Genomic DNA, 16,437 nt, shown 5'->3' with positions numbered 1-16,437 from the left:
CAACCTCTCATTTCTCCATCACTATCAAAATGTCCATTCCCGCTTCTAATCGGCCAATAACGCCAGCCTCCATCACCCACTTGTCACATGTTCGACAAGCACCTTCTTGTTTTCTCCCATGCCATCCCTCACACTTTGGAGGTACTCCCCATAAACATCCACAAAACCACCTCAATGTCCTCCTTCAAATTCCTGCTTAAATCTCTCCTTTGCCTTCATACCTACAAAAAACTTGACCGTGGGTAAGCTGCTGGTGTGCTAAGACTATCATGCTGAGCAATATTATTGTTTCCTTATACTTCCCCATGTCTCTGTCTGTGTATACCTGTTGTCTCTTGTCTTATACTTAGATTGTAAACTGTTTGGGTCTGTTCTGGTCTTTTTGTTCTGTGTTTGCACAGTGCCTAGCACAATGTGGGCCTCATCCATGACTGGGGCTCTTAGGTGCTATCACGATACAAATAATAATTTTTATTTACACTCTTTTTGGTGGTAGTTACAAATGCCTTTCATTTGATACTTTTTTCTGGGTAAAAGGTGTGTCTCACCCTATATACTTTCATTCTCTTAAGTGTTTTCTACACAATAAGGTACTTGTATGTTGATAGCTTTCTTTATAAAATATTGCAGCAGTTAACAGAAAGTACAAATGTCAAAAATGAGAAATAATCCTCACTCTTGCAAGATGCATTTCACCCTTTTGGCTGCTGCATGGATGTACAACACTATAGTAATCCACTTTGGCTGGCATGGGGGAGTGGAAACACTAAATGTAGATTTCAGAGTTCCATAACTTAATGTCCAATTTCAATTGTACTAGCATTTAAAACTAGCAGCATTTAAAAAGTACAGTAAAAAATAATTTGAGTGAATTTTGTGTAAAATTTTCTGACTGGTCATATAGAAATTTAAAAATACATGGAAGAAGCAATACAGAATTTGACTGGTATGCCTCGGATAATGTAACTTTAGATGTATGACTGAAATTAATTGCCAAAACACAGATTTCATCCAGCACAGCATTATGCAGCTAGCAACAGCAGTGAAAGTGTTAATATAGTTGAGGATGATATTGTGGTAGTGATAGTGAATAGGCTTGCTTAAAGACAAAGACGGAGAAACATAACATTCTTTTTGAAAGTGTAAAAGCACTGTTGAATTCAGTTACACCAATATATATATTTTGTTACCCTTGTATTCCCTAGCAGAAGTGGTGTGACTCAGTGGAGAATCAAGTAAAATCTTTTTAAAGACCTATCCACCGAACCTGACTGCTGCGTTAAAAATAACAGAATATGGTGATAGCTATAAAGAACGTTTAGCAGGGTACTACTCTCATGAACAGGTAGTTTTGTTCCTGGACTGGCTTTCATCCATTTCTCTGGTTTCCCCCACATTCACCACAATGAATGATCATATTGGTGGGTTGTGGGATTATAACATCAGAGATAAACCAATCATTCTCTTCTTCCTCCTTTTTTCCTCTTCCACTCTCAAGATGATTTGCATACTACAATTTATTAAAATGTTGTTAAAGTTCTTAAATCTTTGTGTAAAATTTTTCATGATATGCAGATTTACAGAAAAGTGCAATTTATTTGACTCTCCACTAATCCACTTCAGATTATCCGAATTGAACGTTACTATGGAGAATTAGCAAGAATGAGACTTTTTATAATGAAGAGTGCAAATGGTCAGAACTCATAAACTGCATAAGATTAATCTGCCTCTCAGAGAAAGATGTAATTTAGTTTAATAACAGACTGTAAAAGGCTAACATCTGGACACTTGCAAAATGTAATATATTGGAACTTGTTCATGTGTTGAAATATTTTTATAGAAGGAATTCAAAATATTGAAATTATAAACAAAATATTCTTATAATTCAGGATTATATTTCAGCGTAGTCTCCCCAGGAAATCACAGTTATGTTTATGCAGAATTTTTTATTTTTTCATATAATTAAAAGTAATCTGTTTCATTAGAGTAGGAATCTTGTTGACTGGCTGAATTGTTCTTGAATGTTTCCCAGCATTCACCTGTCAAAGGAGTGCCTCAGAAATAATAAATTATTCAAATATTTTTTCACTTTTTATTCCTTTGTAATCCTTCATCTCAGAGGGCAACCTGATACCTTTTGATATGAAAAAATGTTGCCAACCCAGTTGCAATTCATCATAAACTTTATTTAGAGTTCAGCATAATGTCTTTTTGTATATTCAGCAGTTCCTTTAACGCCTTCTGAAGGAAGCAGGTTATTAAGTAGAGTCGTATTTGAGTTTTATAGGTGTGAAAATTTAGAAAGTAAGTTAGGTATTATATAATCAGTATGCAGCATGAACCAAACTTGTGCATACTCTACATGCTCTGTACATTTACAACAGGATGATGCATTTGCATAATACTGTAAAATACAGTGTAAAAGTTTTCAGTAGTATTTCCTACAGTACCTCTCCAGTGAGGCAATCAAAGATTTTTCATTTTACTAGTAGAAAACTTGAGTAAGTGTATGCCAGTTGTGCACACCTGCTAAATTGAGTAGATTAAATCTTGATTTATATAAAATGATTCATGCTAATATCAGCAGAGAATTTGGCCCATAGTAACATAGTGAGAATCAGCATAGACTGACAACTATCAATCTTGCACTATAACAGAGTCCTTCAACTTGAAAATCAAGAGGAATTTTTCAAAGGCACCAGTTAGAGGTGGGCACCTAGCTGACCTTAGTGTCTGAAAAATCTTCCCCCAAATTTTGTTGTCCACCAGTGTGAGATTCTGTTACAAGACAAACGCAGTGCAGGGCAACTGGAGTTGTGCTAACGAATTGTGTCCTTATAAACTTACATCTCTCTAAAACAGGTAAAATCTGTCATATCCGAGAAACACATTTTGGAGTGAGAGCACTATTCTTTGCTGTATCATTTATTTGCAATACCATTTGCAGTTTAACCCAAAAGACCAGCTGAGTTAGGTTCTGAATTTAAGTACATATATTTCAGCAGTTCCACACAAGAGTGTTTGCTAGAGATTAAAAATAAACTGAGATGCATCTGTGTTTAGGAAATAAATGAATTTGAGGGGAAAAAGAAATCATTTTGTTTTGCTGGCTTCTCCCCTATTTGTCTGTAGACAATGATGGATAAGAATCTCAATGGTTGCACTATAAACTACCCCAAAATTCCACAGTTCTCTTGCCCAGCATAGTATCACCACCTTTTTGGAAGTTACTTATAGTGGTGGCTCCTCAGAGAAGGGAAAGTCTATACAATTTATCTTTCTTGCTATTTAAAAACACTTCTTACCTATGTTATCAGAAGAGGTTAAAGCAGGAGCATGAGGCAGCTAGGAAGGGAAGAGGAAAGTTATAATGTTTGTTTTGGGGGTCAGGAGGCATATGGAGTGAAAGGGTACTTCTGCACTTCAAGCTGGGGGTATAATTCCCAGCTCAAGAAGACGCACCCATGCTAGCTTTGATCAAGCTAGTGCACTAAAAGTAGAGGTTAGCTGCTGTGACACAAGCAGCACCGCACCAAGTATATACCCATTTAAGACCATAAGTACATACTTGAAGCAGCCAGCCCCTCATGTGGCTACACTCTATTTTTAGCATGCTAACTCCATGGGGGCTAGCACAGCTATGTCTCCTTGAGCTGGGGATCACGTCCGCAGACGTATGCTAAGTGTGATCTTGGGAGGACAAAGCCAGCATGCAGATCTGTGTTGGTGCTAACTTCTAGGCTTTTCAAGTCTCCTATATTTGGAGCAGAGTGTTTAGTGTGACGGAAATAAAATGGAGAGCTGCACTGTCAGTTAAGTGTATTGGAGAGAAGGTAAGGCAAGTGGGACTTAATACCACAAGGAAAGGGATAGGAGGGAAGGCAGCAGTCTTGCAGGCACATGAGGAAAACTTCCAAAAGTATTTGGATTAAAAAGTTGCAAAAACTATCAAAAACATCAAAATTGTTACAGAAGTGTTTTCTATACCATTTTCACTTTTTAAAAATTCACAATTTTTTAAAAATAAAATCGGTTCCATTTTGATCCCTACACAATGGAACAACTTTAAAATGTATTGGAAGTTTTTTCGTGACCAGCTTTAGGTAATTGAGATCCATCAGTTACCAGTACTGGGACATGAAGTTAAACACTGGTGGCCACAGGTATGTGGCCTTGATTAAATTCTAGCTGGTTCAGTGTGGTTGTGATTGGACTTGAGAGGCAACAGAAAGGAAATTTGCCCCTTTAAATCCTAGAAACCTGCTGCTAGAGCCTATGTGTAGATAGGTAGAAGTATCCATACTTCAGTCTGTATCTAGACATAACAGGAGGTGAGAGGAGATATGCAGAAATCAGGGGAAAGGCAGCACAGAAAAGGAAAATACTGATAGATTATTGAGCAGAAAAGAAAGAAAATACAAGAGGCTAAAAAAAATAAGCATGGGGAAAGGGAGAAATTAAAAGATAAGGAGAGCTAATGATAGAGAAAAATAGAAAAGATGGAGAAACAAACAGCATTAACTCTGGAGTGAGTCAGACTGAAGCCAGCAGAAGAATCTGATCACCTGACCTAGAGGTAGGAAAAAATTGAAATAATAAAATTGATAATAAGAGGGTAAATGAGGAAAAAGGGGAAAAGATAAGTGTCATATCTGAGTGAGTGTCCTAATACCTTCCGCAATTTCTTGGAAAAGCATTGAGTGCCTCCTGGTGAATTTTGGAAAATAGAATATTTAGAAACAATTCTGCTTATATATCTTAGATTTTCTGAACTTTTCTTCTACTAAGGATATTTACATTCAACAGGAATATGTTCTTCTGGTCTAGCTGCATATTCCCTACATGAAGTACTAATCCCCTGTTTGTTTGTCGCATCACAATCGTTTCCACAGAAACTAACAAGTGTGATGCCAAAAACAGAGCATTATGACTTCAGATAAGGAGTAAGGAACAGTAAATAATTCTTAAGCACTAAAGAAACCGTGTTCATACTGATATCCAGAATGATAGACAAACCAGTAGAAGATGCAGAAAGTATAGCCGGAGCTGATTCTCTATACAGTGTTTCCCAAACGTCTCCAGGAGTTATTTGCGCCAGTACTACAGGACCTAACTAGCTTTACTCTTTCTGTAGCTCATCAATCTGCAGGTAAGTCCTAATGGTTCAAAATTAGTCTGACTTTCAGGTCTGCAGGCTTGAAGTTTGATAACTTTGAAGGTGAGTTTTACATCTTCACTCCCTGTCAGAAAACCTTGAATATCTTCAGGCCACCTCTCTGAGTATATCTGTAACCAAATGGTTTTGTCCCAGTAGAACTACTCAGTCCTAAAGAGGTGGGCTCCTTCACAAGGGTGTCATCTTTCTCCATACCCTTGATAATTTTCTGGTTTATTCTGTCTTCTTGGAAAAGAGGTTTTATTAATGCCTATCCTTGCTCTGGCTTTGTCTATTAAGGCACTAATTCTCTTCTTCCTTTGGTCCTTTGCCTTGTTCCCGCTGCACTGAGTGTGTGTCTACTCTACAATGGGGAGGTGTGATTGCAGCATGTCTAGGCATACCCAAGTAGCTTTGGTCAAAGCTAGTTTGGGTAACAATACCAGTGAAGCCACGACTGTGTGAGTCGCTGCATGGGCTAGCTCTGCTCACCCAGGATCCTGGTAACATACCTGAGTAGAATCATAGGCCTGGAAGGGACCTCGAGCGGTCATCTAGTCCAGTCCTCTGCACTCATGGTAGGACTAAATATTAGCCAGAGCCCCTGCTGCCACCATTTCACAGCTATTGTTATGCAAGCTAGCTTTGATCTAGCACAATCAAAGCTAGCTCAGATATGTCTACACATGGTACAATCCACACTTCCTGATTGCAGTGTAGACATACCCTGAGCCAGCACTTCTTAGTGAATTGAAACATTTGACAAGAAAAACTCATGATGTTTATGGTTTGATATTGAGACAACAGTGACTGTGAAGATCAATAGCAAAGTCAGGAGGAGCAATTAGGACAAATTTGAGCTGCCTGCAAAATTTAAAGTATAATAAAGGGGCACAGGTTTTGAAAAAATAGACCCTTCTACCATGATGGTAATTTTTAGGCTGAGGTCTCTGAAAGAGCTTAAGGGAGCTGGTGCCAAACACCAACTGCAATTCATTGGAATTTGGACACATAACCCTCTTAGGTGCTTTGAAAAATCCCAGCCTTTAAGAGATGTAAAATGCTACACATCACACCAATTTCACATATAAAAAATAATGATTTCCGGAGAGAGCCCTCACTAACTTGGTGATTGTTTAAAGTGTGTGGCCTTTTGATGGTGCTTTAAATTAATTAATTTCCCTGCCTGGACACTTATGGATGGCACTGTCTCCTGAATGGGAAAAACATAGATAAATTCCTTCTTGTTCTGAAATACCAGTAACAAATGCAATGATTGCAGTTGCATTTTCGTGTGTTTAATAACTAATTGTATTATTCAGGGGAAGGCAAATTTGAGGATATACTCTCACATGGAGTGATAGTTAGTGGCTTTTATTCACTACTTGAAAATAAAGTTGCAGTAACCCAAACATTAAATACCCATAGATCCCCTTTTCTTTGTGATGTGACACTTTGACAACCTGAAATGACATTTATGTGATGTAGCAAGAGAATATAAAAACTGTTCAATACTGCAGGGAAATAATAAAACAAGAAATTGTCTTTGAAGCACCTACTATAAGGGTGCTCTAAAATAAACAATAAAAGGAAATTTGTTTTTACTGTACGAAAACTCTCATGTTACTAAGTTATATACATACAGCTGAGGTTTCTAAGATTCTCGGTCACTAGAAAAAAGATTTTCTGTCCACCCTCAGAAACCATGTGCTGTAATATGTTTGATTAACGAAAAAACTATCAGCATTACTAAATGAGTTTATAAAGTCTGCACAACACAACTGTCTTCATATTTTTCTTTATTTTGCTACCATACTGTATTTTCCATTAATTTATTTAAAAGAATGAAAATGAGGAGTCATGTTTGATCTATTAACATTATTTTTTCACTTCTATTTGCAAGTCTTGTAAAATACAAGATCAATAAAAGATTTTTTTTGCCTGTTATAAAAACATCAGATTGAAAAAACACAGTTCTGTGTGGTAGGAAAAGTAGGAGTGATATTTAGATATATGTTTTCAAAACAGTGCAAGTATTTAGATGTGACTGCAATTTTTATTGTCAATAGTAGTTATACAAGGAGTTAGCTACAAATTCCATTGAAAATATAACCCTTAATGCTAGGACTGTGGCAATTGTCTTCATTTCAAATTCCAGTTTGTCAGGGTTTTCAAAGCCCTTTTTATTTTTTTATTTTTTTATTTTTTACATCCTAGGTCAGTAGATCTTTGAAACACAGTGTATTTGATAATGTATCTCTTTTTAAAATAAAATTTTTGCATTTCTTGTTTATAGAATATTGTTTAAGGACAAAGACCGGAATTGGGAAGAAATTGAAAACAAGTTACGAACTGAAAGCGAAGTTCCTATTGTAAAAACTTCAAGCATGGTATGAAGAAGTATCTTCTTGGGATGGAATGAGACCCATTTTTACCTGGTTTCTGATCCATAAATGATTGGGCATGTTTTAAAGGGGAAGAAGCAAGGCAATAATCTCGAGAAAAAGTTTGAGGATTTAGGAGACTTTCTGCCTCAGCAGCTCTTAAATTAGTTAAAATTTTCATACTTCAGGGATATTGAACAAAATTACAAGAAAAACATTGTGTTCTCTAGAATTCAGCATCTTAAGAATGTTCATTTAAAATACTACAAAGCGTAGCTCAACCATTGTGTTTATATGCATTTTGTTAGGCATATTACATTAGGACCATAAACCAAAGGCTAGCGTATTCAGAACATGTCACTCTGAGTGAGAAATGGCCTGAAATAACCTGAGAGATTTTTTTCTGAAGAATGGCTTAATAAATCAAGGTGTCAAAACAAACACCGACTCCTTAAAATACATTTAATTTGAGCAAAGAATAATTTAGTAACCCTCAGCATTTAAAATCTGGATTATGTTTATGGAGGAATTCTCACTGGAATTATTTCACATGCTTGAGGAAGACAGATTTAATTACTGACCCTTACTATTTAGAAAAATAGTTGTGCTTTGATGTAAGTGAATGAAAATACTTAGGAAATATCATCAGAAGAGCCCTCTTCAAAATTAAGCACATTTGTTTTCTGCTTTTCAATTGACATTATGAAATGTGTAAGTAAGAATTTGTTATTCCTTCTTGTTTAAGGCCAGATTGTGGCCCATCTTGAGCACAAGGGCAAGGGAGTGGAGCATGTGAGTTACCCCCTTACTCCATTGCACTTTACCACTGCTTCCTGCAAGAAGAGGGAAACACGCTCTGCAGAGCTACTACATCACCTCCTGATGCCCAAAGGACTGGGAAGTGTAGTCACACCAGTGCATTTGGAGTGTCCACACCCATCAAGTCTACTCCCTTCCTGGAGCAGTGGGGAGATCAGGAAGGAGACTGAATTTACTAGTCACATTCTCACAGCACAACAATGCACTGTTCCTTGCAATGGGCTAAATCACAAGCTGATTAACCCTTAGTTTTCAATCTTATTAACTCAATAGATATTAGAACACTGATGTCATGTTCAAATGTGGAATCTGCTGAAAGATATTGCCTCAATCCATCAAACCCAAGATAATTGGCTCAAGTCTTTCTTGGCCACCTTGATTAATCCAATTCATGGATTCTTGAAAACAGAAGTCTTTCAAAAGGATTCTGGAAGTCAGTTGCTATTTTGCAAAATTCTTAGCTTTAAAAGAAGAATGTTTCTTCATTGCTCTTTCCAAAGCATTATGAATATTAGAACTTTGCTGCTTCACGGTACATCTACAGTACGAAATTATTTTGAAATTATTCTGTTCAAATTTTTGGAAGGGACTGTGTACATTCGGTCTTGTGTGTCCCCACTAAAGCGCGTGAATTTGGTGAAGTGTGTCCACAGTACCAAGGCTAACGTTCCTCTTCTCTTTGTGTTCATTTAACACTTCACGGGACTCTGCAATTGTTTGCCTCCACGCATTCAGCTGGTCCCTGTCAGTGCGGGAGGACTGCATGAGCTCAGCAAACATGTCATCCCGAGTTCGGTTTTTCCGCCTTCTAATCTGGACCAGCCTCTGGGACAGAGTAGATAGGGGCTGCGTTGAAACATTTGCACCTGTGGGAGGGAAAAAAAGGGAGGGTAGTATTTTAAAAGATACATTTTAGAGAACAAAGGGGACACTTTCTCAGTGAAACAGGTAATTCATAGTACACAGCACATGTTCTTTCTGTACAAGGTCGCATTTTGCCTCTTTTACTGAAGTGCCTGCTACTCTGGTGTGAGTAAGCCATCACATGAGGCTGGGCAACAGAATTCAGCTTGCAGGCAGCCATGGTAAGCCCTAGTGGCACGCAGGGTTCTGCTTCTTCCGCATTCATTTCAATGCTTTGAAACTGCCAGGCCCCCTTTCCCATAGCAAACAATGCCTGGTGGGTTTGCCATATAAAAGGAGGGCCTGCAGGCTCTCTGGGATGATCGCTTCACACAATACCCCCACCCCACACACACACACACCCCGTGTGGCTCCAATGAGGCTCTGAGCAGGGATGAGTCCTTTAAACTAAACGCGAACAGGCCAGCACGACTGGGTTTCCTCCCACCCCCAACCGTTTGGCTCCCATCAGGCTCTCACTCACCAGAAGTGCCTTCTCCAAAGTCATGGTCCAGGAGCCCGCATTGGGAGTGGGCGGAGGCTATTGGGTCCAGCGTTAAGAATAGTTCCTGGCTGGGGGGAAAACGGATACCACACTTGCCACCTGTGCACTTTCATCTTCCAATAACTCATCCTCCTTGCTCCGTGCAACTTCCCCCTTGCAGGTGTCCACGGACAGTGGTGGGGTAGTGGTGGCGTCACCCCCCATAATTGCATGCAGCTCACAGTAGAAGCGACATGCATGGGGCTGTGACCCAGAGCACCTATTCGCCTCCCTGGCTTTTTGGTACGTTTGCCTGAGCTCCTTGATTTTTGTACGACACTGCTCTGTGTCCCTGGAGTAGCCTCTTTCCGTTATGGCCCTGCAGACTTGAGCGTACGTATTTGTGTTTCTTTTTTTGGAACGTAGTTCTGCCATAACAGATTCGTCTCCCCAACGTGTGAAGAGATCCAGTACCTCCCGTTCAGACCATGCGGGAGCTCATCTGCGAATCCAGGACTGCGTGGTCTCTTGTGATGGTGGACTCTGCATGGTCGCCTGTGATGGTGGACTATCCTGATGGTGACCAAACAGGAAATGAAATTCAAAAGTTCCCGGGGCTTTTACTGCCTACCTGACTACTGCATCAGAGTTGAGAGTGTTGTCCAGAGCGGTCACAAGGGAGCATTCTGGGATAGCTCCCGGAGGCCAATAATGTCGAATTGCGTCCACAGTACCTGTAACCCGGAACGGCGATCTCGATTTTAGCGCTACTCCACTTGCCGAGGTGGAGTACAGAAATCAGATTAAAGAGCCCTTTAAATCAAAAAAACTGGTTTGGTCATGTGGATGGAATCAGCTTTATTTTGAATTAACTCAGCTAATTCCGAAATAGCCGCATACTGTAAACCAGGCCTCAGTTTACAGTTCTAACATGCCCAATTGGTATTCTAGAGGTAGGATTATAGATGCACCCAAACTGACCTTATTGCAGGTATTCCACAACAACACGGTACAATATTAAAATGAAATGACTTCATAGCTACAGTTTTGTGTTAACGTATCAGTAATGTAAGTACTGGTACATTAGTGACTGCAGCCCTTATGGCTGTGGGGTAACTATCTGGTCATAATCATGGTTACCTAATTTTCTTTTGTGGTGCCTAGACTGTACAGCTCAGACTTTCCAGGCATGGCCACCATGTTAGCTGGGTGCTCAACTCTAGTAAATTATATTAGAGCCACCATCAAGCTAACCTCTGCCATTCAAAATACCTCTTGTCTTGGGGTATAAGCTATCCTGATTCCCCCTAAATCAGGTTGAAACGTGAAGCATCTTCCCCACAACCCCTAAAAATGAATGTATATTGTAACTTTCCTGCAAGGCCTTGCCGGTTAGCTGCCTCAATGTTCTGGCAAAATGGTTCTTTCCAACCCTGGTACCATGAGGGGATTCAGTCTGGCTCATGGATAATAGGTTTTGCGGGTCCATGAGCAAGGAATGGAATGAGCCTTGATACCCATGTGCCCCATTTAAGGGACTAATGTGGGCAACTGGCCAGTCAAAGGAATTCTTTGTTTCTGATTGGACAACCAGTTGTACATCCCACAGCAGTGCAGCCTCACCTAACTGGCCATCTGGCCAGGGACCCTGGTTATTTCTTCCCCTTCCCACCCCACCCCACCCATCATCTCCAACAAGAGCCACTGCTACCACAGGGAGATACAACCCAAATAACTTATGAGAAGATTTCTTTTAAGTTTACTGTTGAACTATTAAATCTGCTTTTTCTTAGTGAAAAGTAGCACTAGAAGTTTGAATGTATGTTTCTTCCCCAGGAGATTTCATCAATCTTGCAGGAGCTGAAAAGAGTTGAAAAACAGTTGCAAGGTATTTCATGTTTTATACAGTTTTGCTGCATTATGTCTAAATGTATTGCAGAAACCCCTAATAAATACGGACCTGAAGTACAGGGTTAGACATTTTCCATTAAAACCATGTAAATCTTATTCACTTCTTACTAAATATGAATGCTGGGAGAATATATTGTGAACTGAGCTAAATTACATGACTCGGGAAGAGTGAAATTTTCTCCACTGGCCAGTTTCTTACTGTTCATAGAAGAAACAATTTTTTTTGTCGTTGTTTGAACCAGTGTATTATATATTAATTCTGTTTGAAGTAGTTAGAATCTCCATGTAAGCTAAAACAAGACTTCCATAATGTGTATATAGAAGGAATAAACCAAAATGTTATTTTAATAAATTATAATAATGATAAACAGTAATCAAACATTAATATAATATGAATAACATCTCGGTAAAGAGGATTTACTAAATTATTTTAAAACTATGGGGGAGGAAATTATTATGCACTTTGTATAGAAGAGAGAAGGCCAGAGTTAAAATGAAAAGGAGAGAGGCTCCCAAAAGAAACCAAAAGACTTACATCAGGAAAGCTTGACAGATTCAATATTTTTATGTATGTATTTATTTGGCAAGGGGCAGTCAGCCTGGTTAACTTGGATAAATCAAGACCTCTCCAAGGCACTAATATCTTCATAGAACAATTCAGGACAAGAAAGAAAAATATAGTAGGAGTGCAGCATGTAGGGAGTGTCTAAAACAGGTTATTTGATTATGTCCAAAAATTAAGGACTTCCAGATTAATGCTGTAAAAGTGATATTTAAAATTACATGGTCCTCTCTACTTCAGAGTACTGAATAATTTCTTGATAATTCATGGCGCTACCAAAATACTACATAAATGCTAAACTGTTGCTTTTCCCTGTGTCAAGACTATTATGAGGATGTGTGGTGGGTGGAGATATATGCTCCAGTTATAAAAGTTTGCTATGCAGACATTGCTAAGAGTGAATCACATGTATATTGCACTGATAAAATAAATAAATGCAACTTTAAACTATTAATTAGCTGAGTTTGACTACATTAAAGAGAACCTACACTACAACATATATAAAATGTGTACACACGTAAATGTGTGTGAGGTGAAGAGCAGTTTCAACGGGAGAGATGGAGTGATGGTCCATGTATATGTATATTTCTTTGTGATGTTGGGTTGTGTTGTCTTGGTTTTTTGTATGTTGTATTGTAATTTGCTATTTTGTTTGTATTCTGATTTGATTTTAAACCCTCTATTAATCTATTACATTGATTACTGTGTTTGGATTAAGTTACTTTACCTTAAAAAACTTAGAAATATGAGGTCCTGAGAAGGGTAACAAAATGTATGAGTGGGCACACATTTAATCAAAGATTAAAACACTGATTATTTAGGCGCTCAGACAATCTAATTCGACCTTATGGAAACATAGATCAATTCTGTTTGGAAAGCAGAAAAATACACAGTGAACATACCAAATAATTAATTGTACAGTGAAGCTCTATTAGGTACTTCAGTTTTCCCCACTTCCTAATGTAGTCAGTTAAAATGGGTAAAAGAAATTACTGTTTTATGCAACATTTAATCAATTTTTGGAATTTACTACTATAGGGTATTACTGAAGGAAATATAATATCTTAGTAATATTACAAATTACAGACCCCCTTGTATGTGAATAAGAACTGCATCTGCCATTACAGTTTAAGGGCTATTGGCCCTCATGGTACCAGATACAAGCTGATTATCAGCTAGTCTTAGAATGTTCACCCTCTCTTTTTTCTAACTAAACCATGCATTGTATAGGTTTTGTATAGTTTCTCTGAAGTATTGAGGCTTAATATATGGAAAGGCTTCTGCCAGAGGTAACATACCAAGCTACAGTCACCATCATGTTCTTGTGTTCAGGTAATTACTTTATAAGGTCCAGCAGACAAAAGGCCAGCATCTGTCAATATTCTGGCATTATAGAAATAATGAATAGAACCAAACCTATGCATCATCATTTCCATTCAGACTCTGAAAATGAAACAGAACAGTGCTGAGTTATTGATATTAATGGGTTTTCTGCAGACTCTTAACCCAGGGGAAGGGAATCAAAGATGTGTATGAATTCAAATGCTGAAAAGCATGACAAGACTTTAAAAGTTGTTTTTCTCAAAGCACAAAACCCTAATCTTCATTTTTGTTTTTTCTTTCCCTCCCCCCACTCCTTGATGGTTTAGTGATTAATGCTATGATTGACCCTGATGGCACTTTGGATGCTCTGAGCAACTTGGGATTCACAAGCCCTGTCTTACCAGCTCAACCTAAACATAAGTCCAGCCCTGTTTCTCACAGTACCCGCGCTCCGATACAACCAAACTGTCAACCAGAAGCTAGGGCCCTTCGGCCTGCTGTCATCTCTGTTCCAACTGCATTTGACAATGTTGAATCCAAGCCTGACTTCAGTATACATTTCAACAGGTTCAACCCAGATGGGGAGGAGGAAGATCCCAGTGTGCGTGAATGACATTATTAATTGTTGTCATAATTACCTTCAATATGGAATGTCTAGAAATAAATGAAGAGTCATAATGTTGGTTTTATACAAAAAAAAAAAAGGTCAAATTGCAGTTGGTTTGTTAAACCAGTTTTCTTTAACTGTGATGCTTTGATTGTCATGCACGTCCTTTTCAAACCATACAGATGAGCATTGATACCAATGTAGAAAAGCAGATTGTGGCAGGTTTGCCGTTTGTGGTTGTGTGCTTTGCAAACATAATTATATCAGCAGTCTTTCCCTATATAGATTTTTCTTTTTAAGAGCCATGCTTTTAAGGTGACCTGCAAGCAGACTAACATCCAATGTTACTGAAACCCCAAGTCTCCTGTGCCAAGCTGTTCTATAAACGGACCTCTTCAATTATAGTTTGTATAGAATTATTGAACAGTTATGTTTGATGCTGAATAAGAGGATTTATATAGGATATACTGCCTTTGAGTACAATAACACATTAGTGTATAAGATAAGACAGACATTGCAAAGCATTCATTCTTGCGTACTGAAATTTTTAAACAGTTCTGTGATTTATATAACCTTGTTGCTGCGTAAATTGTCTTGGAGTTTACGAAGTTCAACTATTATGTTTGCACTAAGAATTTGCTGGGAGTGGTAGGTGAACATATCAATATCAATAGGAGTCAGTCTTCTGATGTACATAGAAAATTGATAATACTGTACTTGTTTCAACAGAGCAGTGTTTTTATTCCACTTTCCGAAAGGACAATTTGGCACTTTTTGATCTTGTTCAAAATGTCTTTTTGATCTGAATGAAAGTAGAAGGATTTAATATCTCATTTCTCTCCAAATGTTTGTCGAAACTATAAAACAAGTTTACACGTACAACTGTGTGGGACATTTAAAAGCATATTGAGGCAATGGGTTCTCATACTAAGTTGCCAATTCAGATGCAACGTAAGTTTACAAAAGCGATGTGTGTTTCTTGGAATGATCATGAGGGGTAAAATTTTCTTCCGAAGACTTGGAGATAGATGTCATAACTTGGTTGATCAACAGTTTCACTCCCAAGCAAATAAATTGCTTCTGTATATTTTCCTTTAGAATTCTCATAAGTCTGTCTCTGTCTTATACATTTAAAAGGACTCTGAAAGAAGACTGCTCATGTAGATTTCTTGCTTATACCACTGAAAAGCAAGTCTATTTAAAATATCTTACATAAACCTATTTTCTATATAAGTTGTCCCAGTAACGTAACATTTGGAAATAATAAAAATAAAAGTAAATGATCTTGTATTTCCAGAACACTAATTTGGAGGAATCTTATTTCTGTTAAATGTAACTAGTAGACTGGAATTTCCCTGCGTTTGCATCAGTCTCTGTATATTAATGTTTACACATACAGTTTTGCAGCTTTTATGAAATGGTCTTTAGTAGTTCAGCAATAATCCTATATAACATATGTTTAAAATACTTTCTGTACATTTTTAATTGTACAGGATTTCAGAAGTCGCTAAAAAGTTGGACCAGTTAATAAAAATGCAAAAACATTTTTGTAGTGATGTAAGAAAACCAGTAATTTGTGGTATAATGGATTTCATATTTGTTTAAAATTTAAAAGAAAATAGAATATCCTTCTTGTACAACTCAATATTGTACTCCATTATTTTACAGAGGCTATAGGAAATGTTTGAAATGGTGCAGAAGAGCAAAAATAAATTGAAAATAGGGTCAGGTGTTGAAAAATTAGTGCACCAAAACCACCATCACAATTCTTTCTTTTGTTTAATCCTTGGGAACAGATTTTTTTCTCAGACACATGAAAAATAGGAAATGGTTTAGGAAAAATTTAGGCTCTCCACACAAGATTTTGTTTCTGTTCATTCAGGCATTTACACCCTTTTGTTCTGTAATAAGCGTTTTGCATTTACTATGTTATTTTGTATGGACACATTCTCCTTATTTATTTTTGTTACATTTATTATGTATGTTATTTTGTTATTTGCATTTACAACTCCATTTTTAAATAAAGTGTTTCTGGAACTTTATATAATGTGTGTGTGTGTGTGTATATATGTAATTCAGTGGTTTAGAACTAGGAAGGTTCAGGTATTTCTGCTTTGTTGGAACTTAGATTAAATTACTCAGTTAGGAAATGGCATTTTCCTAAATGTAAGAAAGATAGTCTTTCTTTCCTGAAAGATGTTACAATGTATGTTGTTATGCCCGCAAGGGTGGGGGTGGGGAGGAGATACCAGCAAAAGGAGTACACTCAGGCCTCAGAATAGTAAACTA

The 16,437-nt window shown here is 37.7% G+C and overlaps 1 protein-coding gene across 10 annotated transcripts in view; it reads left to right on the top strand.

The window, feature by feature from the left end:
• The window catches only part of CEP170 (centrosomal protein 170), a 181,855-nt gene extending 166,025 nt beyond the window's left edge, over positions 1-15,830 (top strand). For all 10 annotated transcript variants that reach the window (XM_073338241.1, XM_073338248.1, XM_073338240.1 and 7 more), the window contains 3 exons: positions 7,452-7,545; positions 11,582-11,633; positions 13,868-15,830. In XM_073338241.1, coding sequence (XP_073194342.1) covers positions 7,452-7,545; positions 11,582-11,633; positions 13,868-14,154 — 433 coding nt within the window. In that variant the 3' untranslated portion in view covers positions 14,155-15,830. The remainder of the gene's footprint in view (positions 1-7,451; positions 7,546-11,581; positions 11,634-13,867) is intronic.
• Positions 15,831-16,437: the final 607 nt, after the last annotated feature.

This window comes from Lepidochelys kempii, chromosome 3, assembly GCF_965140265.1.
Source record: "Lepidochelys kempii isolate rLepKem1 chromosome 3, rLepKem1.hap2, whole genome shotgun sequence".
In the NCBI taxonomy this organism is placed as follows: Eukaryota; Metazoa; Chordata; order Testudines; family Cheloniidae; genus Lepidochelys; species Lepidochelys kempii.
Note: the sequence above shows the minus strand (reverse complement) of the source record. Positions and strands in the feature narration are given on the sequence as shown.